At 39.9% G+C, this 26,978-nt stretch overlaps 1 protein-coding gene across 1 annotated transcript; it reads right to left on the minus strand.

Moving 5' to 3' along the window:
- Window positions 1-7,692: 7,692 nt before the first annotated feature.
- Window positions 7,693-26,131, minus strand: LOC149081730 (uncharacterized). Its single transcript, XM_089237151.1, has 2 exons — window positions 23,856-26,131; window positions 7,693-10,069 (listed from the first exon to the last, which is right to left on the minus strand). The coding sequence occupies exons 1-2, from the start codon at window positions 25,959-25,961 to the stop codon at window positions 9,986-9,988; spliced, it is 2,190 nt and encodes a 729-aa protein (XP_089093277.1). The 5' UTR covers window positions 25,962-26,131; the 3' UTR covers window positions 7,693-9,985.
- Window positions 26,132-26,978: the final 847 nt, after the last annotated feature.

The following is a 26,978-nucleotide window of genomic DNA, read 5'->3' on the forward strand; positions in this document are numbered from 1 at the left end:
ATGCTTGTGCGATTGTTTTGGCCACCCATATGCTTGCAAACTGTTTTGATCGCTCACATACTTTCACATGCTCTAGGTAACTCTGTCGGTCGCTCATTGACGTGGTCACTTGCTCTCTAGGTCAATCTTTAGGTCACTAACATGTTTTCACACATCAATCATATTCTTGCACACACACACACACGCTCTAGACAATTCTCATGCTTGCGCACACTCTAGGTCACTCTCCTTGTCACTCACTTTCTTAGTCACTCACTAGGCAGAGGCGAATTTTTGCTTTTACCGCCTGTGACCCATAAAAAAATTTGCTGCTATTCATCCCCATTCTACTAATTCTCTTGGCCACTCATTCCTCAAATTTGCCACCCCTTCGAGCTTGCTGCCCTGAGCTACAGCAGCCCCCCCCCCACCCCTGTAGATACGCTTCTTGTCGCTGGTAAAAGTGATAAATTTATCAAACTTTACGAGACGATTGGCTGATTATGCATAATTGAATTTATCACATTTACCTTATCAGAAACTTTCCTGAGGCGGAATACAACAGAAACGGTGTCATGACCACAGAAAAAGATTGCTATTATCGCTGGGAGTCCCACACCGAGGGGTTAGCACACCAACCTCTCAGTGAGTATAAGAAAAGAAAGGCTGCCGTACGGAATCGGTAAGAAATTGTAGGTCCCGGTCGCGTTATTCCATCCTACACATAAGATTTTAACATATGGTTGCTTTCATTGGTGGATAAAATAACAGTGGTGTGACAAAAATGATCAAATAATGATCACATTTACCTTAACGTATTCATTGATGTTGCCACACGTGTTTACAACGGGTTTTTTTTTTAGTTTCCAGGAAGGTTTACATTCGGCCCAGTAAACCAAGACCAAGTTCATCAGCTGAAAAATTCTCTACCAGGATAAGGCCGTAGGATATAATAAGCGTTAGCCCGAATCAGGCATCAAAATCTCTTCTGGTCGGACCCATTCCTCACCAGGTTCAATCGCCAGGAAGATGGATGACGACTTCACCGAATACCATAAGCCGTTGACAACGGTCATGAAGAATCTCCACGGCGGTAAACTGGTTCTCAAACCCGCCGCGCTGAAACTTCTCTCTAAGATCTTGGACAACTTGCTCTGGAAGATCCTGGACCAGTTCAAGAAAATCGGTTTCAAGAACATGGTGCCCTCGACGGAACTGCTGATTGCCGCACAGATAGCCGCCGAGATGGTTTTGAGTGACGAGGGTGACCCTCTGTGGGGTTGCGCTTTCTCTCACTGCCAGAGATCCCTGGTTCTGTACAAGACGGGGCTCCTCGACTTCAAGCCCCAAAAGGCCGTCACGAAGTCCGTGAAGAAGAGGGAGGCGCCGCGTTCGAACAAGTTCGAGTACGTGCCGTGCGTCGAGGACGTGTTCAAACTGGTATGTCCCGAAAACAGCGTCCACGTCGGGGTGATCAAGGCGGTCGCGTATATCGCCCGGGAGCTGGTGCTGAGGATGGTCAACGAGTCCGTGTTGATAGCGGACGGGAGGGACGTCAAGCCGCTGCACGTCAAGCACGTCGTGGAGTCCATGATGCCGACGACGATGGCGGCCCACGCCAACAGCGAAGCCATGCGGTTCCTTTACATGTTCGAAGAAGGGTTCATCAGTGCCAAGTTCCAGTTGCCGGTCAGGGTTTACAACGCTCTCAAATCCAGTCCGAAAACGCATCACGGGTTGAGAGCTTTACCTAGCTCGTCCGATGCCGGGTCCTCAAAGGGATTCTAGATGAGTTGGCGAATTTTAGCTTGTGTGAGGGAGAGTATCTATCTGTAGTTGCATGTAATGCCAAGTGGACTTCCATCGACCCCCTTCTCTGTGTGTCTGTCTGTAAATAAATCTTTGCTCTGCTCACATTTCTGTCACTTGGTCAATGTCATCTTGTTAAACTGAATTTTTAGAATCGTTCAATGTAAGTTTAAATTTATGATGATACCAGACGTCCCGGGTCAAAAGATTATGTGTTGCATTTGTGCCAAAAAGCATATCTTCTCATTTCCTTGAGCTACATTTCTGTTTACGAGATTGTGACTTACTGGCTTACTGAACACTACCAGGCTCTGTCGCTTGCGCAATTTAAGCACATTGCCCCGGAGGGCGTGGCCATGTCTGAAAATCTTTTATTCATTCTCACAATTTACAAATAGCATAAATATACACTGATAAGGTACATAAAATCAAGAATCTTTGTAAAATGATATGAATCATCTAGTAGTAGAAGCTACGGGTATAACATGGGATCCTATGGGTTAGATTGCGTTGGGTGAAAAAAGTTTCTGAAGAAGGGCGATGGGATAAAAAGGTTGGGAAACTATGGTCTATGGCTGGTTGGCTCAGATGAGCCTCTTTTCTGCACACTCGGCCAGTTCAAGTGCTGGGCCCTTTGCTTCATCTATCACGAAACTTGTAAATGCAAACTCCCCCTCTCTCCCTCCCTTCGACGAGGAGAAGAGGGGGGCCTCAAAAAAATGCGATCCGGTTGAAATTTTCTATAATTTACCAGGTAGGGCCTCAGAAAAACCACTTGGCCCGGGAGCCCATGATGCTCTCGAGACGGCCCTGCACCTGAAGCTTCAAAAAACGACAGAAAGCCAACTTCAGTCAACCACCACTGCGCCATCAGTGGGATTCGAACCCAGGTCCTCGTGATGCGAATCCCTCACAATGCCCATATGTCCTCCAATATTCTCCCTAAAGTCATGCAAAAAATGCCGTAGCTTACTGTGAACCTTTGAAACTTCAGGCATTGCCAGAACTGAAGAAAGGGAAGGGGGAGGAGAGAAACTATCAAACTTGACAGAGAGGCAAGGTTTTGGCGTCTACCCGGAAAGTGAAAGGACGTGGGTTCGATTCCGCGCAAGGGCAATTGAATTTTCTCTCTTTCCTAAATATATTTTCGCGTCACCCAGCTGTTAAAAACCTTCGTATGGATAGCGGAGAGTGACATCATCCTCGGAAAAGATTCCTATTTGAAAACATAATGCAAAAAAACCCACTTTATAGAGTTTTGGAACAGTGAGTGGTAGCAAAACCAAGTCTGCCCCTCCTGACAAAAAATCATTGAATCCTTTCATTTAGGCATGATCATGGGCGGGGGTGGCCCATTGCCTCCCCAGCGTCAAAGGTGGAGTCGACAGATCTAATATATATGCATATATAATATATATATGAATTGACATCATCGTGCCCCCCCCCCCCAGCAATAATGACCGCGCACTCCCACACTTCCAAGTCTATCTCCGCCTATGGGCATGATGAAAATACATTGAACGCGAACGTTTCGAGTGTCCAAATGAATAACATCTTTCGCAAGTGCTTGGCGTGCCATTCAAGAGCAGAGCAAAAGGATCCCCCCCAAGAACAAAAAAGTGGCTCCTGGGAATGCAATTCCCCCCCCCCCCCCGAAGAAAAGACCACACGAATCCATTGGGGGTAACTGCATACAGACTGAAGAAATGCCTACAAATTAAAATTTTCTGCAATAAAAAATGACCAAAACACATGACCAATAGCTTGAAAATGCCCAAAATATGACGTCATAAAAATCCGACTCAATAATAACACTTTCGGGGGGGAACGGTTAAATTAGCATGTTCCTCGAGTACCCCGTGAAGCTACCCTTTTCTTGACTTTATATTCAGGGATGTGTACTCCTTGTACCCACATCCTCGAGCTGGGCCCTGAGGCTGGAGTTTCTGGCGGGTCCCCAGACAGCCTTTTCACAGGTCCCTTTATAGTTAATTTTTGGCGTGAAAAGACAAATGATGAGAATAGCCCCCGGGGCTAGAACCCTACCAGGCCCACTGATGTAGCCGGGGCCATGTCGTTGGGGATGGGCAGTGATGGTAACCAAGGTTTCTAGAATATATATGGTAACCTCTTCCAGCAAAATTTCCCTCAAAAATTTCCTTTTGACTAAATTCCCCCCCCCCTTCGCATTCCGAAAGATGTGCTGCCATCTAGCGGGAAAAATACGTAATCAAGTATTTTACAATAGAAAAGTGTTGCACTGCATTTATTTCTATTTTTTTCAAAAAATTCTTTTGTTTGATGAACTCGCAAAATTTCCCACAAATGCTACGAAATTTCCCACTTGGGCAAAAATTTGAATGGACTAAATTTTTCCCACGCATTCTGAAAAATGTGCAGCCATCTAGCGGGGAAAATACGTAATCAAATATTTTACAATAGAAAAGTATTGCACCGCATTAATTTCTTTATTTTTTTTGAAAAAATTCTTTTGTTTGATGAACTCGCAAAATTTCCCACTTGGACAAATTTTAGCCAATTTTTCCGACGAATATGGGAAATTTCCCACGTGCACTAGAAACTAGTTACCTTTTTTGTTGTTTGTTTGAAGTTTGAACAATAATGTTTGTGCACGTTGTTTATTGGTCTCGCCATATATTGCATAAAAAGTCAACTACACATGACAGATATCTCGTGACCATATAAGAAGTATTTCACGGGACACATTACAGTTTTTTCTTGCAATTCTCTACTTCTAAAATTTTTTTTAAATGTCAAATTTTTTCAACAAAGCTTGTTCAAATTTTCGATCTGAACGGTATACATGCCAGTAATTTCCCAGAGTATTGACCATTCAGAATATTTTTATGAAAATGTCCCGTTTTACTAAATTTAATTTTTCACCCTCGGGCCGTGCCACGATCTCCTATATAACCGGCTTTTGCGTGGCGTTGCGACGTCACTGCAAGTAGTACTAAACCACGTAACCAGTCAGAAACTTTTCTTGAAAGACATCGATATTTTTTCAACAATAAACACATTAATGACCTATGTTAATGACCCATTTAAAAAAAATTCTTTTGCCCTTTCCCATCAGTTATGCACTGCACTATTCACTTTTTTTAAAAATTAAACAATGACTTCATAGATCTTCACACACACATTGTAGAGTCATCTTAATTCCTTAATTTCTTTTCAATTTGAAAAAAAAATCGTGGTTATCTAGGTGGTCGTGGCCGTACCCTGGTGGGCCCATGCCTTAAGACGGCACTGTCTGCCGCCCTACTTGGGAGCCATATGCCGAAGTTGGGGGGGGGGGGGGGTTATTAATGCCTCCACTTCACCGCCTCGTGGCACAGTGCGCGTAATAAAAAAGTTTTAGGAAGAAATAAGTCGTGTCTCCACGGGTGTATATGAGCCGCTGTGGTGGTCGAGTGGTCGTATTGACGGACTCGACCCGGGTTCGAGCCCCACCATCACCACAGTGGTGGTCGGCTGAAGTTGGTTTTCTATGGTTCCCAACTTCGAGGCGCAAATGCGAGCCGATCTCCCTGTTAAAAAGTCTCGCCACAGAGAGCAACAGTCCTACAAACAGTACAAATATCCAGTCACTACACATTACTCACTTCACTTCTGAGATATAGATGGCAGCACTGAAAAGTTATACACAACACTAGATACGCACTCAGACTGTTAGGTACACACACTTACACTTCCGGCACAACTCACTAGGTAGTAAATTGACCATGGCGATAGACCTGAGTTGCGCTCGGTTTGAAAAAAAAAGAAAAAAAAAGGGGTGTATATGATAGCGCACTTTCCCGGTTTACAGGAGGACCTGGATTCGATTTCCGGTGGAGACTAGATGACTTTTCTTTACAGTTACGAGTTCACCTCGGCATAATATTCAGAAAATGTCTATTTCTTTGATGCACAAATCAAATGGCTTTTATTTTTCTGCTCTTCCATGAATTTAAATGCATCTGTTGAATTGGCTGATGTGTCGAAGCATTCGATAAGTGCATACTTCAGTTGTGCACTCTAATGTTGTGCACTTCATACTCAGTGGTAATACTCTATCTCAGCAAATGCGTTGTGAGCAGACAAAAAAATTTGGCAACAAGTGCTTCTTAGTGTGTGTGTAACTACATAATGTACCCACAAACTTAGCTCATGCTCTTCCTTTGCATCAGCGATCAGTAAATTTTACGCAGCATGTTTGTGACAGTTTTTCACTGTATGAAAAATTGGCAGAGCAATTGTGTGGAGAGAAAGCACCAAAGAGCGAGACCCAGAAATACTAAATGCAATTAACTACTCATATATTTAATGTGTCCTTACGTTTTATGTGATTCCTCAATTTCACATGCTTCTGACCGTAAAAGGATTCATGAAACTGTAACAAGAAAGTTTGCATGTTAAATCAACATGAACTCCTTAAATTTACATGAAGACTCTGCATATTTGAAAAATTTTATGCGTCTGATTTTGTAAGCACTTCTGGAGATGAAATACAAAAATTTTCATCCCTACCTTGATGATACAATTTTACAACTGTTAAGTAAGTCTAAAAGTTGAAAAGACACATTTCTCTCCAAATGTTGAGACACAGCGTTAAGAATTTTTTCAACATCACCCATATCAAACGCCCATATCTCGTACAAGAAAATTTGTCATCTTTAGCTTATCGTGCACTAGCAGTTACCAGCGGCTTCGCTCGCGTGGATTTGGTAATTTGAAAATTGCTTGGCGATGATTCCTTCCAATAACATTTGAATCCCTCATTACCCCCTTGGGTATTGCCTTTCAAGAAATCCCGTCTTGGCTAGTCTCTATATTATAAAATATAATACTGACCAAATTTCATATTCATAGCTTCCAGCGGTTTGGGCTCAGTGATGATTGCCCCATTAAAACTTTTGAACCTCTCCCTATGCCCCCCCCCCTTATAGTACGAATTTAGAAAAATCCATCGTTGGTGAGTTTTAACATTAAAAAATGAAACTACTGACCAAATTTCGTATTTAAAGCTTCGGCGATTTCGGCACAGCAATTATTGTCCCATATAACCTTTGAGCTTCTCATGACCACTATAGGGACGAATTTCGAAAAACCCCATTCTTGGTGAGCCTTTACGTCATGAAATAAAACTATTGACAGTTCAAAAATATATAGATAGCTCCTCACTCTCTCTGTCTGGGTTTCGGCTCGGCATGCTTTTTCTGTATAACCTTTGAAACCCCTTCTTAATGAGTCTTTGTGTCATGAAATAAAATTACTGACCAAATTTCATATTCATAGGGGTTTCGGCTTAGCGACACAAAGTTGGCTTTTGATATTGCAAATGCTTTCGGTTAAAAGTGCGAGAAAAAATATTTATTTGAGGCATTTAATAAAGAATTTATATATTAAATCTTCATTCAAAATTTATTGTTATTTTATTTTTTAATTTATTGTTAATTAAATTAATTTCTTAACAAACAACGTGAACCAGCATTTTCTTGTTCATAAGGAACAGAGCCTGGGTTATGTCTGGTCTCAAAGTATTTTCTGGTGTACAATACATCTTTGACAGTAGTAGAGGGGGTGGGGCACATCAAATCAAAGACGGGCCTCGCGTTTACAGGAGATGTCCGGCATTGAAAGGATCCACATTATATACGCTTTGATCAATAGCCAACAAAATTCCTGATTTTCTTTTTTTTTTGGCGTCCTTCCAATATTCTAGTTTTGTTTTTGTCAATTCGATTCTGTGTTTTATCACTAAAAGAAAGGTTATATAGAAGTTTAGGGGGGGGGGATCAGAATAGTTAAGGTAGCTTTGCGCGCAGGTGAAATTGAGACGATCTCCCCCATCATCGGAAGATATTGAATTACGAATACGATATTAAATACTCATTAGTGTGAAGTACCACTATTTATTATACAAAAAATGTTTAATGCATCAAAAATATCATACAATACCAAAATATCTCACATATGGCAAATAATAATCTATCGGTAACAACGACCTATCTTTCAGTATGTAAAAGAGAGGACCATCACAACAGCTTGTTGCATTAGAGCAGTGGTTCCCAACCTTTTTTCCATCCCGCACCTTCAGAGAAAGGCGACTTACCTTCCGACAGACCAGACACGACCCAGGCTATCGCGACTTACCTTCCACTCACACTTTTGGATAACACTTTTTTTATATGTAAGAAAATTCACGGTTTCTTTTTTTACTTAATTCATTACATTAAATATCCTATAATTAATTTTTATGAATTCTTTCACTTAATGTTTAAATTCTTTTTCGGCAATGGCTAATATTTATTTTCGGCTTTTTTTTCAAAGTAATTCAAAAACGAAAAACTACAAAAAAGTTAATATTTTTTAACTTCTGGGAGATTCTTCACTCATTGCCCTAGTCGCAATAACTATAAACTACTTCTGTAACACTTGACTGAATTTTGTGACTTTTTCCTTAGTCATGTGCATTCACGACAGTATAAAATCTAAGCACAACATGCTAATAACACGAGGTACTAATGTAAACAAACCACGAAATACAGTCGAATACCGTTTTAACGAACTCGAAGAGACCGGAGGAATCACTTTGTTATAAAGGAATTCCAGGATTTTGCAATCTTCCTATGTAAACTTCTCTGGGGATTAAAACGATTCAAACTGTTCGTTAAAACGAGATTTTCGCTATAACGGTATTCGTAAAACGAGGTTCGACTGTAGTTTAAGTAAATAATGGTATTTTTTACTAACCGAAATGGGAAAAATCGATCGCTAATTGGAAAAGAAACTTTTACAACGCAAAATTCATACGACACATTTCTGCAAGAAGTCAAAAGATGAGGCGTCAAAATATTGGTATGATTCATATTTTTTTAGGAATTGAAATATTTAATTTTTTATCTTAATTTTTTTCCATCGCGCACCCCACAAAAATGCTCTCCCACACCCCTATGGATGCACGCGTCCCCGGTTGGGAACCACTGCATTAGACATTAAAGACGTCACTAGGTAAAAGAATAAATTAATTTGAACAACATTAAACACAGTAAATTAAAATGCAGTCGGCCCCGCTCAAATCGGTTAAAAAAAATTCTCCGTTACCAAAATTTCTTTCATAGAGACAACGTTAAAATTCCTCACTTAATGAAATAATCTCAACGACATTTTCCCCGTTTAATCGAATATTACGCTTCACGTGCCAACTGTTAATACACAGTGTTTTTATTCAATGAAACATTTGGAATTAATGGAATACATGTTACTAAGTTAAGATAAAAACATTATAGGAGTAGGCACTGTACTCCGAATATTCAAGTTTCCTTCAATACGTACATTTGATTATTTTATTTTTGTTCTCCGTTGAGCCGATATAGAGCACTAACTTTCCTGTTGTAAAGTAAAACTGTTAGTGATCATTGTAATTCAATATAATTTTCCTATCATTTTTGATGCCTGATTTATTCGAGAAGCTTTATTAATTTTGATCCTTCATCAGTTTTCAATATACAAACAATACTAACGTTGTAAAATGGAAATTGCATTTTCTCCCCGCTTAATCAGATATCCAGCTTGATCGCATATGGGGTGCTGGAATCGTTTATATGGGACCGACATTGGTATGCGGTTGTTCTATAGTTCTGACACATTTATAGCTGCAGTTGAATAAATATACATTGAACATTGAAGGACCGGACACACCCCGCTTCCCATCTCAGAGAGATATCGATGAATAAATATACAATACAAACGAAAATAAGATCACAATTTCTCGATTATATTAGTGCATCAGATCGTTGGACACTCTATATCAGTGTTTTTGGAAATATATTCCACCCATTGGGTGAAGAACATTGCACTTCACCAAACGATGAGAGAAATATCTATCCATCACCACCTCATGGGGAACCATTCACCGAAGCCTTCGTGGAATATGTTTCCATCGAAACCTCGGGAATCCATTTCATGGAAATTTCTGAGAGTTTCTTCTGCTTCTTCGGGATCACGACCTGCGATGACATCATATGCTGCAATGTCGAACAAATCGCTGATTGGCTCGGAGGTGGAAGACAGCAAATGCCCTTGCCGTGACGTTTCGCTACTCGTAAAACCGAGTTCATCAGATCCACTTCCACTCATCGAGGGCAACGATCGCTGAACGCGCTTCTCGTAATGCCGCGATTCCTGTTGTTTACTCGCAGCTGGATAAGCTGTTGTGATGTGGTTGATAGCGATGATCGAAACCAAAACGAAGATTACTGGAAAGCTTCCCATTCTGTAAATGATAAAACGTTTCTTTGTAATGCCAGAATTATAATATCAATAAATAGCAACTCTATTTGATCAAACAAAAGCATTTCAATCAAAACAAAAACTACAAACATGTGCTTCTTACGATTTCAGGATTGACAGTGGACAGACTACTATAACTTAACCAAGGGCTTCCACTCGTCCTACTTTTTGGTAAAATGTCCTACTTTTGTCCTACTTTTCCTACTTTTTTACCAAATCCTATCGACAAAATTTGTGTAATTGATTTTAATTGAGCAGGAAATTATTGATATATTGCCAAATATTACAAATGTTGGAGAATGCAATTAATGATTCTGTGAAAGCAGAAATTTTATCATTTTTAAGGTAATTTGGAGGAGGGAGGGGGATGTATGTGGACCATTTGATTGATTAATTTTTCATTTGCTTAGTTTGAGGGTTCAACAAGTCTAGTAGTCATTGAAAACTTCTGTCTGGATGGAAAAATAATTTTGTATTTATTACTTCATGGTCGTGGACAGTAACTAACATTCATCATTCAAAATTACGGTGCAAATAGGTGAAACAACAGTTTGCATTTCAAAGCAGTTGGATACATAGGCCTATTCTAGGTTTGATGATTCTGATGCTACCCAATAGCATTCAGTTGTCTTGTGTATTTTTAAGGCATGAAGAGGCATAAACAATATTTACAATGCTCAGCAAAGAGCTAGAAATGGAAGTGCTTCATTTGTCAAAAATGATTACACTAGCATTGAACAGTAAAATGTGAACAAAACAGTAGAATTTAAAAAATGATGAACAACACAGTAAAACTATCTGGTTCACCTTGCCTTATTTACGTTGGATCTTGTAATTTACACATTTTGCATTGTGCTTTCGAAAGTGGTCTTGAAGGTGCCTCATTTTTAAAAAACTTACGTCTTCGAAATTTGCTGTGCCTTGTCGAAAAGAGTTGACAAGCTCTTCACTTTGGAAGACTCCAAAAAAGAATGTAATATACTTATATCAGGGGTGGGAAGTGACTAAGTCCATTTCGGAGCAGCCTTGGAGCAGCAAAATTCGGGATTCGGAGCAGTTTTGGAGCAGCAAATTCGGGATTTGGAGCAATTTTGGAGCAGCAAAATATGGGATTCGGAGCAGATATTTATAAACTGGAGCAGTGAAATTAACAAGAATATTTTCGTCAACCCTCAACCCTTTTCAAAATAAAACTGCACTGTCTTTTGTTATCAAACATCTTTTCATCAGCTTGATTTTTGTTTTTAGTGTTTTATGCTTTTGACACCTTGTTTGAAAAAAATTTAAAATTTTTTTGCACCCGTCTATTTAAGATGATTTTTGCTTACTGAGACACTATTTGCTGCCTTGAACAGCAGCACTTCAAATGAGCTAGAAAAATTTTATAAGTTTATAATTTTTTAATACTTGGAAAGAAAATGTTGCAAAATGGGAGAGAATTTCGGAAGAATCAACTCGATGTTTGGCGATTCAGCACTCATTATCTGGCGAGATTGGCGATCTGACACTCGTTATCTGGCTGAGATTGGCGATTTAACGCTCGTTATTTGGCGATATTGACGATTTAACACTCGTTATTCGACAACATTGGTGATTTAACGCTCGTTATTTGGCAACTTAACGCTCGTTATTCGGCAACATTGGCGATATTCGGCAAAGTTTCTAAACTTAACATTCGTAATTCGGCGGACATGCGCTTTTTACTTCCGGAATGAAATTTTTTTTCACGAAACATCGGGATTTAACACAATGACAATCGACTACAGTAATTTCTGCTGCTTCCAGTGACGACTTTTTTTTTTAAACGGAAAAACTCAAATTTGCACTTTAAAGCTGAAAGACATTGCAAACTATCTTCAGTTTCACCATCACGGACAATATCGGGGTTTTGCGATGGAAAGCCCGATCAGGGGCCGATAGTTTAAGTATAGTGGAATAAAACACGCTCTTCTCGTAAAGAAACGTTTCGTGGCTAGCAGGAACAAAAATTTTTTGGCATCCTTTCCGATATTCCGGGCATACTGAAGCGAAATTCGCTATTTGGCGCAGAAAAATGCGAAAATACGCTATTGGAGCAGGATGGCGCAAGATATTAGTTTTGGCGCAGTGCGGCGCAATTGACGCAGAGTTCCCACCCCTGTTATATATGAGGAGAGAGACAGCAAAGAATTATCTGTGGTTACTAGTGCACTGTTTTGGCCAAAAATTGGTTTTGTAACCAAGTCATTTGTCATTTTGTTTTGGCTTGACTGAAATAGTGCTAGGGAAAAAAAAGTTAATTCAAAATTAAAATTTTTTTTTTAATTAAAAAAAATTTTTTTTCCCAAAAAAAAATTGATTTTAGGGATTTTTTTTCCCATTATGCTACGATTATGTTGTCTAAGGGGGTTACCCTCCCCCATCCTACTTTTTAGTCCTGCGTTTTCCTACTTTTTCTCATTTTTTGAGTGGGAGGACTGACTTAACCGCACATGCACCTGGTACGCATTCCTCTGTGGAATTTCTAACGAATTGGTACATGCCGGTATGTGTGCAGTAGTTTAAGCGAGGATGTAAGAGAAGAGGTGCGTTGTAAGGGGTGGCATCCTAAGTTTTTGTTTTGGAATTTTTATCACCGGTAAATTTTTAAATTTTAGAATAATAAAAAAACGAGACACTACACACGAACACTCTTTTGAGCCATACCTGAGATGAGAAAACATGAGGGAACATACAAGGCCTCGGGAAGTGATAGAACCAAGAATAGACTCACGCGGGGTAAGTGTGCATTTTGATTACCCCACCCAGTAATTTTTCAGGAGCGGTCAAATAAAGACAAAGAAAGAATTTGGGTTTTCATTTGTTCCTGGGCCTGTAGTACCAGAACTCCTCTCGCTCCCTTAGTTTCTGCCCTGGGAACCCTGGAGTAGGTATTTTGGTGTGAGCAAGGTTCACCTGTATGTTGGAGATTTGAGATTAATTGACAAAAAATCAACCCGAAAGGAAGGAAAATGCAGTAAAACCTCCCAACAACGGCCACTAACGGGACTGTGAAAATGTAGCCGTTATTGGAGAGTGGTAGTTTTGTTTCTGGAGAAAAAAAAAACTACCAAAATTTCCCGAGAGAGAGATCTCTACGTTTATATAGCACATAAAATGACATTTCATTCTCAAAAAATTAATACCCTGAATATTTCTATTCCTATTTCCGAGCACCATTTTTTTTTGGACGGAACCGTCCCTTGGAGTAGGGAGTGCCGAATTAAACAAAGGGTTCCTAGTAACCGGATAACTTGCATATTCCTCTAGTCTAGTGATTGAGTGCTGACCACAGGTCTCTTGCGTTGTCCCCATATCAGTATTTCTCAACCGCTGGGCCGTGGCTCAGTACCGGGCCCGACATCATTTATACAGGGCCACAAGTGTGGCTGGACCCTTCCCCCCCCCTCCTATTCATTTTCCGTTATTCGTGTGTTTAACTGGGCTTTCCACTAACAAAAATAAAAGAAACATGGGCCGCGGGCTTCCGAAGGTTGAGAGAACCACTGTCTTATATATTTATCTCACCAATTTTTTTTCCCCTCTCCACTGCCTTCAATATGCCCATCCAGCATATTGCTTCTCGGTCTTTTGGCAAAGATCAAAGTCTAGTACCCATCCAGCATTTGCACCCAGGAAAAGAAAGCATACATAATCTTTTTCCCGATATAAATTTCGGGGAGGCAACTCCCTTAATGTTCAGCTTGAGAATTATATTTTTCCCCCCGACTTCATATCCATAGTGGTCGTTGATCGGAGGTTTCTTGTAATGTTAAGTCTATGGACTAATTCAAAGAGAGGAAATATATGGTGCTTGAACAAACGCATACAAAAAAAAGAAAAGGTTTCAACGCGATTGGGCCGCCTATGTTTACATTCGAACGACGTACGTTTGGAAGCCTTTGATCAACGTCCATAGTGGGTATTGCCAAAGCCTCCTAGATACTACTAGTCTATCTAGAAGGCTATATAGTATTGCGCCTAGAGTCAATCTAGTGAGATGTCGCAAGAGCTTTTTCCCGTACGGGTTAGGATGATCACTTTACAAAGAAAAACAATGGTAAGGAAAAATTACAAACTAAAAAAAAGAAGTTATGAAGTTTTTACAACAGATACGGAAAACTGGCTCAATGAAGATATATCGGTGTTACAGGGAAGGAAAATTCATCTCTACCCTCACGGGGACGCGAGTCGGACGAGTGCTCTACCAACTAAGCTACGAAGACAGAATTCTTGCCCCTTGGAGAGTATATATATGCTGAATCCGTGCAATGGACGGCTGCAACATTCTGCTCGTAGCTCGCAAATGACATCAGGACCACCAGATGGTAACGTATATGCAGAAAGACGTCACTCTCCCCATTAATACAACAGATACGGAAAATTGGCTCAATGAAGAGATGAATTTTCCTTTCCCGTAACACCGATATCTCTTCATTGAGCCAGTTTTCCGTATCTGTTGTATTAACAGGGGAGAGCTTTCTGCATATTAAGTTTTTATTGGCTTTATGTTGACGGCAGCAATTGAAAACCAGCAATACCCGACATTGCCGGAAAAATCTCGTAAATTCGCTAGCTCTGCGTAGAGGACCGGATGCAAAACCTTGTTTTCGGCCATAAGCAAGGTCCCACACCGGGAAGGGGAACTTGCAGCACTTCAGCACGATGGACAAATATTATTTTTGTTCTTTTTACACTATGAATTCAATATAGAGAAGCCAGAGATCTCAGCTCACGGGCCCGTATCCGGGATATGGGTCAATGCCCATGAAGCGCAATGGATATTGATCGAACGCTACTTGAAAAATATTTTTTTTCATTACTAAATTTATGTATCAGTATTCAACTCATTATACAACAGGTTTACGTTGTAGAAACGAAACATTTAAATAGGTTTTTAATTCAGAAACACTATTTTATCTACGAAACAAGGGTGGCGATAATGTCATACAAAGTTGTACGAAAATGGTACAAAGCTTTAGACTAAGCCAGGTGGGTCGGAAAAATCTTTGTTTTTTAAATTACATTACAAAATATATACACTCAGAAATCAATTTGATGAATAGAAAGAGGCCCTAGAAACTACAAGAAGAAAAATGTATGGTCCAAAGGGAAGCCACGGGAGAAATAAAGGTCAGAAAAAAACTCTGGTATAGTTTCCCCCCATTCATGCTACACTAAAATTATTAAACTGTTTCTCACCGGCACGTCGATGCTATCATAACACTTTTTTTTATTCCATTATAACAACTAGAATTACCAAGTTATTTTCCGTACATCCCCGCTTTATATAATTATAACAGCTGCAAATCAGTGCCTGCCTGTTTCTCACCTGAGCAAAAAGGGCATGCACTCAAGGCCGACAAATTTTCAGGGCCCAAAATAGGCTACTTTCTGTATTGTATTACAAGCACGAGCCCACATTCCTTCCTCCCTGAACACGCCTCTGCCTCATAGCTCAAAGAGGAAATGCATATACTGCATAAGAGGCCCCCGAAAATTCATAATCGCCCAGGACCCAAACTCATGAGGAACAGACTTGCAGACGTATGTGCAGTTCTAAAATGTGTTATACTTTACAATTTATCATTACTTTTACTTTAAATTAAAAAAAAAAATTTAACGCACTGACTCGAAGAATCAACCGTCTTAGCAGATCTATACCAATCATAGGTGCTGGAACCTAGGGCCTGAGAGCCCCCCCCCCCCAATAATTTCCTGAAAAAGAAATGCAATGCACCCTCTCTCTCCTGTGTATGTGCTCAAGTCCCGTGTATTCGGGACGACCAGCAACTTTCAGCCCTCCCAATGTTTTCTTCATTACTTCGCCTCTAATACCAGTAATACGGAATTTTAGTAACATGCCGAACACGATCTCGGAGTTGGTTCTTAGGACTATGTAGTTGATCATTTTGGTTAGCAACATCAAACAAGAACTAAAGAAGCAGCAGCTAAAAGAAATAAATGTAATCTCACCTCTGTATGAATTCCAAAAATATCCAACAGCAAGATTGTTTCCCCTGTTAAATCTCGGCAATAATTTCTAAATCATTCTACAGTGATTTGGCTACGATGCTTTTATATATAATAAGATATATTACAAAAAAAAAGCAATAATTTGTTTTCTTTTATCGCGTAGCGGATTTCCGCCCACAATAACGTCATCAGAACAAACGCTCGTAAAACACAATTCTGAGAAATAAATGTGGAAAGAAATGGTCATCCTAATGCATTTAATAGCTTTTTTTTCCTCTTTTTACACTGCAATAGACCTTTTTTTTACAGAAAAATCAGATCTACAGGCATCTGATTTATCCGCCACAATCAACATTTTCTCTACAGTTAGTTATTGCGATTGGCAATGTAACGCCGAGGGAGAGAAGAAAAAAGGTATTTATTTTAAAGGAGTGGCTCGATTTATGGCTTCCAATATTAAAGTAATGTTTCAGTCAGGGCCGTAACTAGACTGGGGCATTGCCCCTGGGCCCCTAGCCGAATGGGGGCCCCACAAAAGTTTACATTTGTTTTGCCAAATAATGTTTTCAAGAGGGGCTCCAAGGAAAAGTCTGCTCCAGGGCCCCGAGAAGGCACACTACGTTTCTGGTTTCAGTGGATATGAATACATAGAATGTGATCTTTTTCTCACGGAAATTTATTTATTTATTTATTTAAATAACTGGCGATTGCCCCAGGCGGCTAATCTTGCGGGAAAACAAAAAATATTGTTATATAATCGTCGACTTTTACATTAAAGGGTCTCGCAAAATTGCATTTACTTCCCTGTGAAAACCTCAGTTATACACGGCCATAGATGCGAACCGGTCTCCCATTTGAAAAAGTCCCTCCGCAGAGAACAGACATCAATATGATACTTACGTAACAAAAAAAATTCACACAAAAGCATTTACTATCTCCATTTCAAAATATATATGACAGGTGACAGCACCACAACTCTGACAACATAAATACGTTGCGGAAGGGGGGGGGGGGGGAAGAGGTAGGGCTATCGGATTTGAAAACTGAGAAAGGAAGACATCCGTGCGCGCACCCTTAATAACGTAACTTTTCCTGATTCCCACAACAGACGGTGCCACTATATTGATCAATAAAACCGGCGCAATACTTTTCCCCCACGTAAAACATAATTCTACGAATTTCGACGGCTATTGGTCAATGCGTATGGGGGGAAGCACACTCATCATGGCCCCCACATCCTGAAGCAGGGCCCCTAGGCTGGGACCTTTTACGGGCCCCCCCCCTGGCCCCTTTAAGATGAATTTATAGCGTGAAAAAACAATAAAATCACTACGGACCCCAGGGCTGGAGCCCTGTCAGCCCACCCCTTGTGGGGGGGGGCATGACACTCATATCAATAAAAAAAAATTTCTCAGGAAAACAAATTTAAAATCGGAAAAGGGGGACAAAAAGGCGAATTTTCTGAAACGTATGAGGACGCTTAAAACGATATAAAAAAGGACGTCTGGTAACCAAAGTTGGGTGGGGGGGGTTCACACATACACTCAGAACAGACATTCTGGCATGCACCAATTCGTGAGAAATTCCGAAGTGGAATGTGTACGAGATGCATGTACGATTAAGTCAAGGGTTCTTGACCTTTTTCAGCCACGTCCCAAATTCCACAAGATCAGCTTCGCAACCCATGGGTCTGTTTGTTTTTCGAAACTAGAGAAACCAGTGGCAGTGCCGTCTTAACGCATGGGTCTACTCGGGCACGGCCCGGGGGCCTCAGAAAAATGAGAAGTATCTGCATTTTTCAAGAATTTGCGAGGTAGAGCCTCAGAAAAATCACTTGGCCCGGGGGGGGGGGGGCGCCCACGATGCTCTTAAGACGGCCCTGACCAGTGGATGCAATAAGTGTAATTATAAAAACTATTAGTGAATTTGTACAACTTTTAAGTACTATTACAACTACAACTCAGGTCTATCGCCATGGGCAATTTACTGCCTGGTAAGCTATGTGTGGACCTCAGGTGTGTCACCTCAGCTTCACCCATTAGCGCAAAGGGGTTTTTTGGGGTTCTAACCCCCCTCAAGCCGAGATTATAGTGTTATTTTGCAGGAAAAAACTTAACCCCCCCCCCATTCGCACCTGAAAGTTAGGAAAACCACAGAAAACCAACTTCAGCTGACCATCACTGTGCTACCGGTAGGATGTCAGGGAACACTGCTGTAATTAAAATTCTTGTTATTATAAAAAAACATCACTTGCACACAATAATTGTTCCATTGGCATTAACACAAATATAGAAAATACATTTTTCTTTGTGTATTTTTGGAATAAAATAGACCCCAGTTTCAGAGCTGGACAGACCCCCGCCCCCCCCCCCATTGATCGCAGGCATGGCCCCCAGAAGGCCAGGGCCAAGACAATTCTCATAATTTTTTTCTTTTTCACGCTATACATGAACTATATAACGGCCTGTGAGAAGTCCTATAGGGGGCCAGCGAAAGTTCCCAGCCTAGGGGGGCCCTACTCCAGGATGTGGAGGCCATGATGGCAGGACTTGAAACAGATACCTCACACAGTAAATTTTTAAATTAGTCACAGGCAGTGTTGCCAACTTAGTTATCTTCTTCCAACTAGATCTAATAGTTTTTTTTTCTTCTGTCGATTAACTGAAAAAATACCCATCTAGATGTTTTTTATTAAATCACGTTAAAAAACGGGACACATGATCATCGAAATAATGGGTAAAATTAGTTCTGGTTGTTTTGATGCAAAATCAAGTTGGATATTTTTTGACTATTGGCAACACTGGTCATAGACACACCAGAAGGTGCATGACGCAAACACTTACACATATACAATACTCTCCAACAAGTGCGAATCCCAAAAACTAGGAATGTTTATGAGGTGCATGTGCAGTTTTCTAGTGTAAACCTATTTGTCTGTGGCAGGCAGGCCCGTCATTTGCAGGGGGAGGGGGGAATTTCCCCCCGGCTTTTGAAACAACACTAAAAATGGTATATATATATACACACACATTTATACATACATTGAGTACATGTTCTTTGCCCCCCCCCCCCCAGAAAAAGTTGAAATGACGGCCCTGGGGTGGCAAGGCTTGACAAATCTCAAGTGCCATGGCAACTAAAAAGTTGAAATTCATGCCTAGTTTTCCTCTATGTAAGACTACTGAATGGAAGTCTGAGGACAGCCCAATATTGGGGATAAATCCAATTAACTGGCTGTCTGTTAGCATAGAAAGTTCCCAGAGCTGGAAAGGTATACGAGTACACTACTGTGGACCGATTTTGTCAGGAAAAATGATTGGCGATTATAAAATTTTGCTACCGCCTAATTTTTTTTTACTTATCAATCCCTAGGTCTAAGGAACAGGAATACTTTTAAGTACAGGGTATACTGGACTGACTGTCAATTAGTGCATGGAAAGACAATTGGATTTCCACAATTATAACTACACTTAAAATTTCATACATGTTTTTTTAACCATATTTTCTTTAAGTAAAAAAAATTCAAGCCATATTTATCTGGGTATTGTTATCACTATGAGGTATACAATTGATACTATTAGTATTATTCATAAAAGTTGCCAATATGAGACAAACTACATTGTTATTACAGTTTTTCCACAATAGTGGGGGATTGCTATAACTGACATTATTGCTAGTACCATGTAATATAGTTCCCCCAAGGGTAGGGCTGACAAGACTCCAGCTCTGGGGCCCGGGCTAATTACCATAATTTTTTTTTCCTATAAATTCATTATAGAAAGGCTTGTGAAAAGTCTGGCCTTGGGACCCTGCTCTGGAATGTGGGGGGGGGGGAAATGTGGCTGTTACCAATACTACTTTACCGCTCACCCACTGTGGTCATATATTGCCACACTGCAATTTCCAACCAGTGGAGTTGGGTGGGAAATGAAGACTACATCCACGGGGACTTACTGCCTCAGATGTTGGGCATGCTAATGCAAATCTTAAAAAGACACTTAACTTTAAACACACTATAACTTTAGCAATCACACACTGAGAAGTTAAGCTGCCAATACCAATTTCTCAATGGACATGTGACCTGGAATTAGTAAAGCCCAGAAGCATATTTGCACGGGGGGGGGGGGGGGGGGGGCTTAGCAGGATATAGACCAGGACGGCAAATTTTATGAATAATTAATTGGCCAGTGGGGGAAAGGTGGCAGAATTCGGTCCACAGCCATGAAATCATACGTGGGATGTGGTATAGAGTAAAACCTTGACATAGCGATACTCAGAGACCAAGAAAAATATTTTTGTAGAGAGGGATTTTTATTGTTATATTAAGTAATTGTTCGGTAAGGTTTTGCTGTATATCTGGGCTGGAAAAATCCCAAGTGCCAGGTCACCCTAGGAAATTAGTATAGGCACCTAAAATTTTCTGCATGGCCCCCACATAGGGGGAGGGGACTGACAGGGCTCTAGCCCTGGGGCCCGGGACGATTATCATCATTTTTTTGCTTTTGCACGCTTTAACTAACTACAGAAGGGGCCCATTAAAAGTCTGACCGAGGGGCCCGCAAAAGATCCCAGCCTAGGGGCCCCGCTACAGGATGTGGGGCCATGATTTTCTGTGTGGTTACCAAATTTTAATCTGAGGACAATACGAAATTTTTGGAATTTATATTAGTGTATCAACAACAAAGATGGCAGTTTGCAGAATAAAAAGAAAGGAAACTATTTGTGACCTGTTTTTGTAGGAAAGTATGTTTGGTGACTAAAAAATTGTTCTGGGACATCTTTTTGCAATTTGTTGAGCCCTATAGTATATGGTTTTACATAAATACAGTGAAACATGTATGAAACGGAACATTAAAGAGCAAGGCACCAGGTCAGTGAGAGACCTAAAAAGTGACCTAGAGTTTGCAAGCAAGTGAGAGATCAAAAGAGTGAGGGCCTATGTTGGCGAATACCAGAAGTAGAGATGTGAGGTGAGAATATTCTCCTGGATGTAAAAATTGGAGAATAATCGCGAATATTCATTTTTCTTTTAAATAATTTAATTTTTTTAACTAATTTTGTTTATATTGTGAAGTATAAATCAGTTTTCATTGCCTAAAACATTTACAACAAAACAATTTTTGGTATAATCACCCCCAATAACAACTTTAGTTCGAGAATATTCTCCAGGTCATGATGAGAGGTTTTAAAAGTTTGGTTATAAAGATTTTTTATACAAATTTGTACAAAAATTGCCACGTTTTCAAGACAAATAAATTAAATTGGTCGAATGGTTGATGCGTTTCAGCTCTTCAATGGAGAGCCGTCATCAGGACCTCGTGGTCAGAATTCACATGAATGAGTCGTGGAGGGGTGATGTTTACGTCTGGTCGTCCGAAGAGTTCGCCTTTGCATTTGCTGCGTCCGAGTGGTCTTTGGATGCGAATTGGGGAGCCATCTGTTGCAAAGTGTTGAAAGTTTTTTCATGACTGAGGTTAATAAAGCCTGTCCAAGCTGACGAAGAAACACGCCACCCATTTCGTCAGCTTGGACAGGCTTTATTAACCTCAGTCATGAAAAAACTTTCAACACTTTGCAACAGATGGCTCCCCAATTTGCATCCAAAGACCACTCCGACGCAGCAAATATAAAGGCGAACTCTTCGGACGACCAGACGTAAACATCAGCCCTCCACGACTCATTCGTGTGAATTCTGACCACGAGGTCCTGATGACGGCTCTCCATTGAAGAGCCGAAACGCGTCGACCATTCGACCAATTGAATTTATTTGTCTTGAAAACGTGGCAATTTTTGTATAAATTAAAACCAGGCAAAGTTTCTCATTTTTGTGATAATATAAAGAATTTAGAAACCTTTAGATTAATACCTTAAGAAATTATTTTAAAATTAGATAAGTTTTCAAAAATAAGTTCAAAACAAAAGAATTAAACCAAAGTTGATTGATAAAGGAAGCTATTCTAATATAATCACCTTCATTCGAAAATAAAGAACTTGTTTTCTTCAATACACATACACTTAAATTCTGTATCACTCAACATTTCTTTAAAAGTTGTGTAATAAAATCGTAGAAGGCGAAAAAAGTAGTAACCACTTTTGCAAAAATGCGTACAGGAGGTACGCAACGAGTAGACATCCAACCATCAATCATTACATTAGCATTGTAGCATTTTGCTAAAGCTTTTACCCCCATTTTAGTTTTTTTTGCGAAAGGAATTTTTTATCCAGCTTAAACCCTGTTACAAACTTTAATATTGTGGTGTCTACGAACTTCAATATTCCCATCTTAACGAGAAGAGACGGGGACAGAGAATATTCTGTCAAAGGACTATTATTATAAATTATTAGAGAATATTCCTATCGAAAATAATAATTATTCTCAAGTTATTTATCAAGATTGTTTATTATAATACATGTATTACATATATCCTTGATATTACTCTCTGGAAATATTTTGGTAACTGAAGAATATTCTCATCGAGGAGGATATTTGAGAATATTCTCTGAAAGGACTATTATTAAAGAATAATTCTTCAAAGAATAATTCTTATTATTTTCTATAAGAATATTCCCCAGTAATTTAAGAAAGTAGTTCTTCCAGAGAATATTCTCAAGGATATTATATGTAACTATATTATAAATAACAGGAGAATATTCTCATCAAGAACTTATAAGAATATTCTCCCAAGTTATTTATAATAGTAGACCATAGTATAACCAAAGAATATTCTCCGAAAGATTATTCTCGAGAATTTTACATCTCTAACCAGAAGAGAACTCTAGAGACTTTGAAAGCATGTGAGTGACCTAGAGAGCAAAAGACGAGGTCATTGAAAGACAAAAAGATCATGTTGAAACATGTGAGTCATCAAAACAGTGTGCAAGCATGTGTGTATGACAAAAGAGGGAGTGAGAGACCAAGTTAATGAGGGAACCTGAAGAGCAACACCGAAAATGTGCAAGCATGTGAGTGATCATAAGAGTGGCCTGCAGAGTTATGGGCCATATTAGTGAATGACTGGAGTAACTTAGATAGTTTTAAAGCATGTGAGTGACCAAAAGAGTGAGGGCCCATGTTGGTGAATGATCAGAAGATGGATCTAGACTTTGCAAGCATGTGAGTGACCTGTAGACTTTACAAGTGTGTAAGTGACCTAGAGAGCATGTTGAAGCACGCGAGTGATCAAAATAGTGTACAAGTATGTGTATGATCAAAAGAGTGGCTAAGAGCTGTTTCTCAACTTCCGGGCCTTGACACACATATCTCTTTTCCTCTCGGTCAAACCGGGCCTTCCACTCACAAGAAAAGAAATCAGCTGGGCCACAGGCTTCCAAAGGTTGAGAGCCACTAACCATCTACAAGCATGTGAATGGCAAAAACTTAGAGAGAAGCTACATCGCTTTGAGGGAGGGGTTAAGTAAGCTACAGTCCACTTTCGAGAAATGAGTGGTCTAGAAAATTTGACTAGAATTAGGGAAGAGCAGCAAAATTTGTGAAGCCCACGGGAGGGAGACAAAACTATGAATCCGCCTCTGGTAAAGCCTTGGTGGGTAGCAAAAAAATAAAATAAAAAATGTGCACTGAACCGACAGTTTTTTTAAACAATAAATCAAAATTAAAATTTACTCATGACTCAATTTAAACTTTTCTGGACTAATGAAACATTAACAGGCATCTAACTGACAGAACACAAACAAAAAAAAAATATATATCTATGTGTGAGCGATTCACGATGATCAGCAATATTAACATAACAAAGTTGTCACATGGATTATACCTGAGCTGCTTCAGGGTTACACTTGATTATAGTTCTTAAGTCGAAATTTGTCAAAAGTCGGAAGATTTTTTCCCTGACCAACAAAGGCAGTTCCATGAATTTCGAACGCTGCATGACCAAGTTGCTTTTCTGCAACAGAAGTGCTCTGTCATTCGCTACAATAAACTGATCCATTATCATCTCAGAATACTCAGGATATGGTTCAGCATAAACTGTTTTAACTTCGGAAGGTGCCACAGTACTCAAATTAGAAAAATAACAAACTAATTTGTCTTCATCGTCCTCATACAAAAAATCCCTCAAAGAAACATTACTTTCTTCGATAAAATGATTTCGCATTTTAAACACTTCATCCTGGTATTTCTGCAAATCACTTTCACTAATAATATCAGATATTTCTGACTTATTATCACATATTACTGCATATTTGATCATGATCATATCAGAGGAAACTGGAAAACCAGAATCGGTGAAAGCAGTACGTCCAAAATGATTTCTTATGCAGATATTAGCATTTTTTCTTATTAAGAACTTCATAATTTTATCTGAGGATTTTGCAGCTGCTAGGTGCAAAGCTGTGTTGGAAGAATAATCAATGGCATTTATATCAGCACCAGCATTGATGAGACTCGCAACCACATCAAGACTACAATGTACAGCTAGATGTAAAGGCGTTTCACCTTCCCAACAGTTTTCAACATTCGGATCTGCCCCCGAATTTAAAAGTAAATTTACTTTATCTCTGTTATTCTGATGAACAGCTACATGAAGAGGACGATTTTGTTGCGCATCTCCAGCATTCACATCACAGCCAGCTTTTAAGAGGAGTTTCAGCATCTCAATCTTTGATTCGTTGAGGCAAGCTGTATGTACAGATGCGAATTCTTCATAGTTACTAGAATTCACATCAGCACCCGATTCAAGGAGGTGCTTCAGAATATCAACACTGTTATTTTCAACAGCCATGATTAAAGGGAAATTACCAAAGCTGTCCATTTTATCAACATCAGCTCCAGCACCAATGAGACGTGCAACTATGTCAAGATTGCAGTTCTCTACAGCCACGTGCAGAGGTGTTCTTTTCATCCAGTTCTCAGTGTTAGGGTCAATCCCAGAATTCAGCAATTCATCAACTTTGTGTAAATCATTCCGCCGAGCAGCAACGTGAAGAGTGTTCTCATCATTATCCGATAAATAAATGTCACAACCTCTTTTTAATAAAAACCTCATTACTTCATACTTAGAGTCAACGTAATCTAATTTCATGAAAGAAGCAACTTCATATCTATTTTCTCCATCGTATTCATAAAATGAATGAATATGCTCTTTCTCAAAGCGTTTTAGCAAGTCAAAACTATTATTATCAACCGCTACAAGCGAAGGGAATTTGAGCACATCCGCTTTATTCACATAAGCACCTTTAGCGATGAGACACGCAACTGTATCGAGGTTACAATTTTTAATCGCTAAATCCACTAGTCTCTCCTTCGATGAATTCCAACAATTCGGATCGGCGCCAGAACTCAAGAGAAGATCCACCATCGGTAAGTCATCGTTAGAAACTGCGTAGTGCAAAGGACGCGAATTAGATTCATCTCTGGAATCAACTGTAGCTCCAGCGTCAGTGATGAGGAGCTGGGCTATGGGCAAGTTACCCTGCTTTACAGCAACATGTAGAGGAGTGGTGGCAAGAGTCCTTTCTCCCCAGTCATTCACAGCTCCATATCCAATCAGCAACTCAACCAAGTCCAAACGATTCCTCACCACAGCGGAATGCAACGGAGTGTTTCCAGAGCCATCTTTCGAATGGACAAGCGCACCGTTTTTTATCAACGTCTTCGCTACGGCCACGCTGTCCACCACGTGCAAAGGCGTTGACCCACGCCACACCAGGTTGATGTTCGCTCCGGATCGAATGAGCAGCTCCACAATGTCTAAACGTTGTTTCTCTACAGCTCGGAATATAGGCACGACACCACGTTCAGGCACATTGAGATCTGTTCCGGCTTTGATCAAGTTTTCTATTATGTCCATGTCATCATCGGCACACCATTGTGGACCATCATCACCGTCGAGTTTCCTAATCTTGCGCGCTGGAGCAGCCATGCTATCTATCACTTTGAGCCGAAGCAACTCCTAATGCAGCTTTGCTTTTGAGTTCACCAATAAATTTAATGATTCTACTTTCATAGATGAAGACATTCCCCCTCGAGCACTTTGTCAAAGCTACGTTTTTTTGTTTGAACGAAGAGTAAACAAACAAAAGCATGTGGAGGTTTTCTACTACCACGTGGGCTAATTGTGGCACCATCTATTGCGGAGAAAGATAACTACACACCAGAGAGATATAGTGTGACCATATTATACCCGTATTTCCCAGAACACTCCCGGTTTTTTCCGTTTTTCTCGCCTTCTTGACTTCTTTTCCGCAAAAATCGAATTTTTTTCTTCGTTTTAAAAACGACGCGCTTACTTGAATTTTTATTCTTTATTTAAATCATACATTGATATTATTTTTCAACTCATGAATTAAATCATGATAATTAAGAATATTGATCAGGGTCGCGCAGCGTCCCCTCTCGGGGCCCCGGGGCAGACATTTTCTGTGAGCCTTGGTCCCTGGTGCCCCAGCCAAGTTACGACCACTGATATTGATCTCATATACGGTGAACGTTTTATTTTATGGAATTAATTTTAATCGGCAGTAGTAATGCTTCATTTATCGTCATTGGTGATTTTTCCGTAATTTTAGCTTTATTTGGCAACTTTGCTTTTTTTTGGTATCATTTTCAGTGATAATTGGCGATGTCCCGTATTAGAAATAACAATTTTCCGTGGGCCTATTTCTTTCGGAAAAATATGGTCAATCTTTATCAGACGTCTATTTCACGAGATATTAGTTTTTTTTTTCCTGGTAATATTCGTCGTTCAGACTTTTGAATAAAAAAATGTATTTTTTTTATTGCAGGCGTTGATCCAGAACAATGTGATTGGTGGAGCGAAATGCGTAGGTTCTTTTGATCGTCCCGTATTTTGCGGGACAAACGAATTTCCAGGCTCTCGTTCCTGTCGAATCTCTCCGGCCCCCTCCTCAGGATCCATGCCTGAACGAAGGCAGAAATC

The sequence above is a fragment of the Pholcus phalangioides genome, unplaced genomic scaffold (genome assembly GCF_987345545.1).
Source record: "Pholcus phalangioides strain wild (caught in Gottingen) unplaced genomic scaffold, Ppha-v1.0 ptg000009l_1, whole genome shotgun sequence".
Lineage (NCBI taxonomy): Eukaryota > Metazoa > Arthropoda > Arachnida > Araneae > Pholcidae > Pholcus > Pholcus phalangioides.

Coding starts and splice junctions, on each gene's coding strand:
- LOC149081730 (XM_089237151.1), bottom strand. CDS start 25,961: ATGGCTGCTCCAGCGCGCAAGATTAGGAAACTCGACGGTGATGATGGT. Junction 10,070..23,855: donor GTAACCCTGAAGCAGCTCAG/GTATAATCCATG, acceptor TATCATTTACAG/AATGGGAAGCTTTCCAGTAA.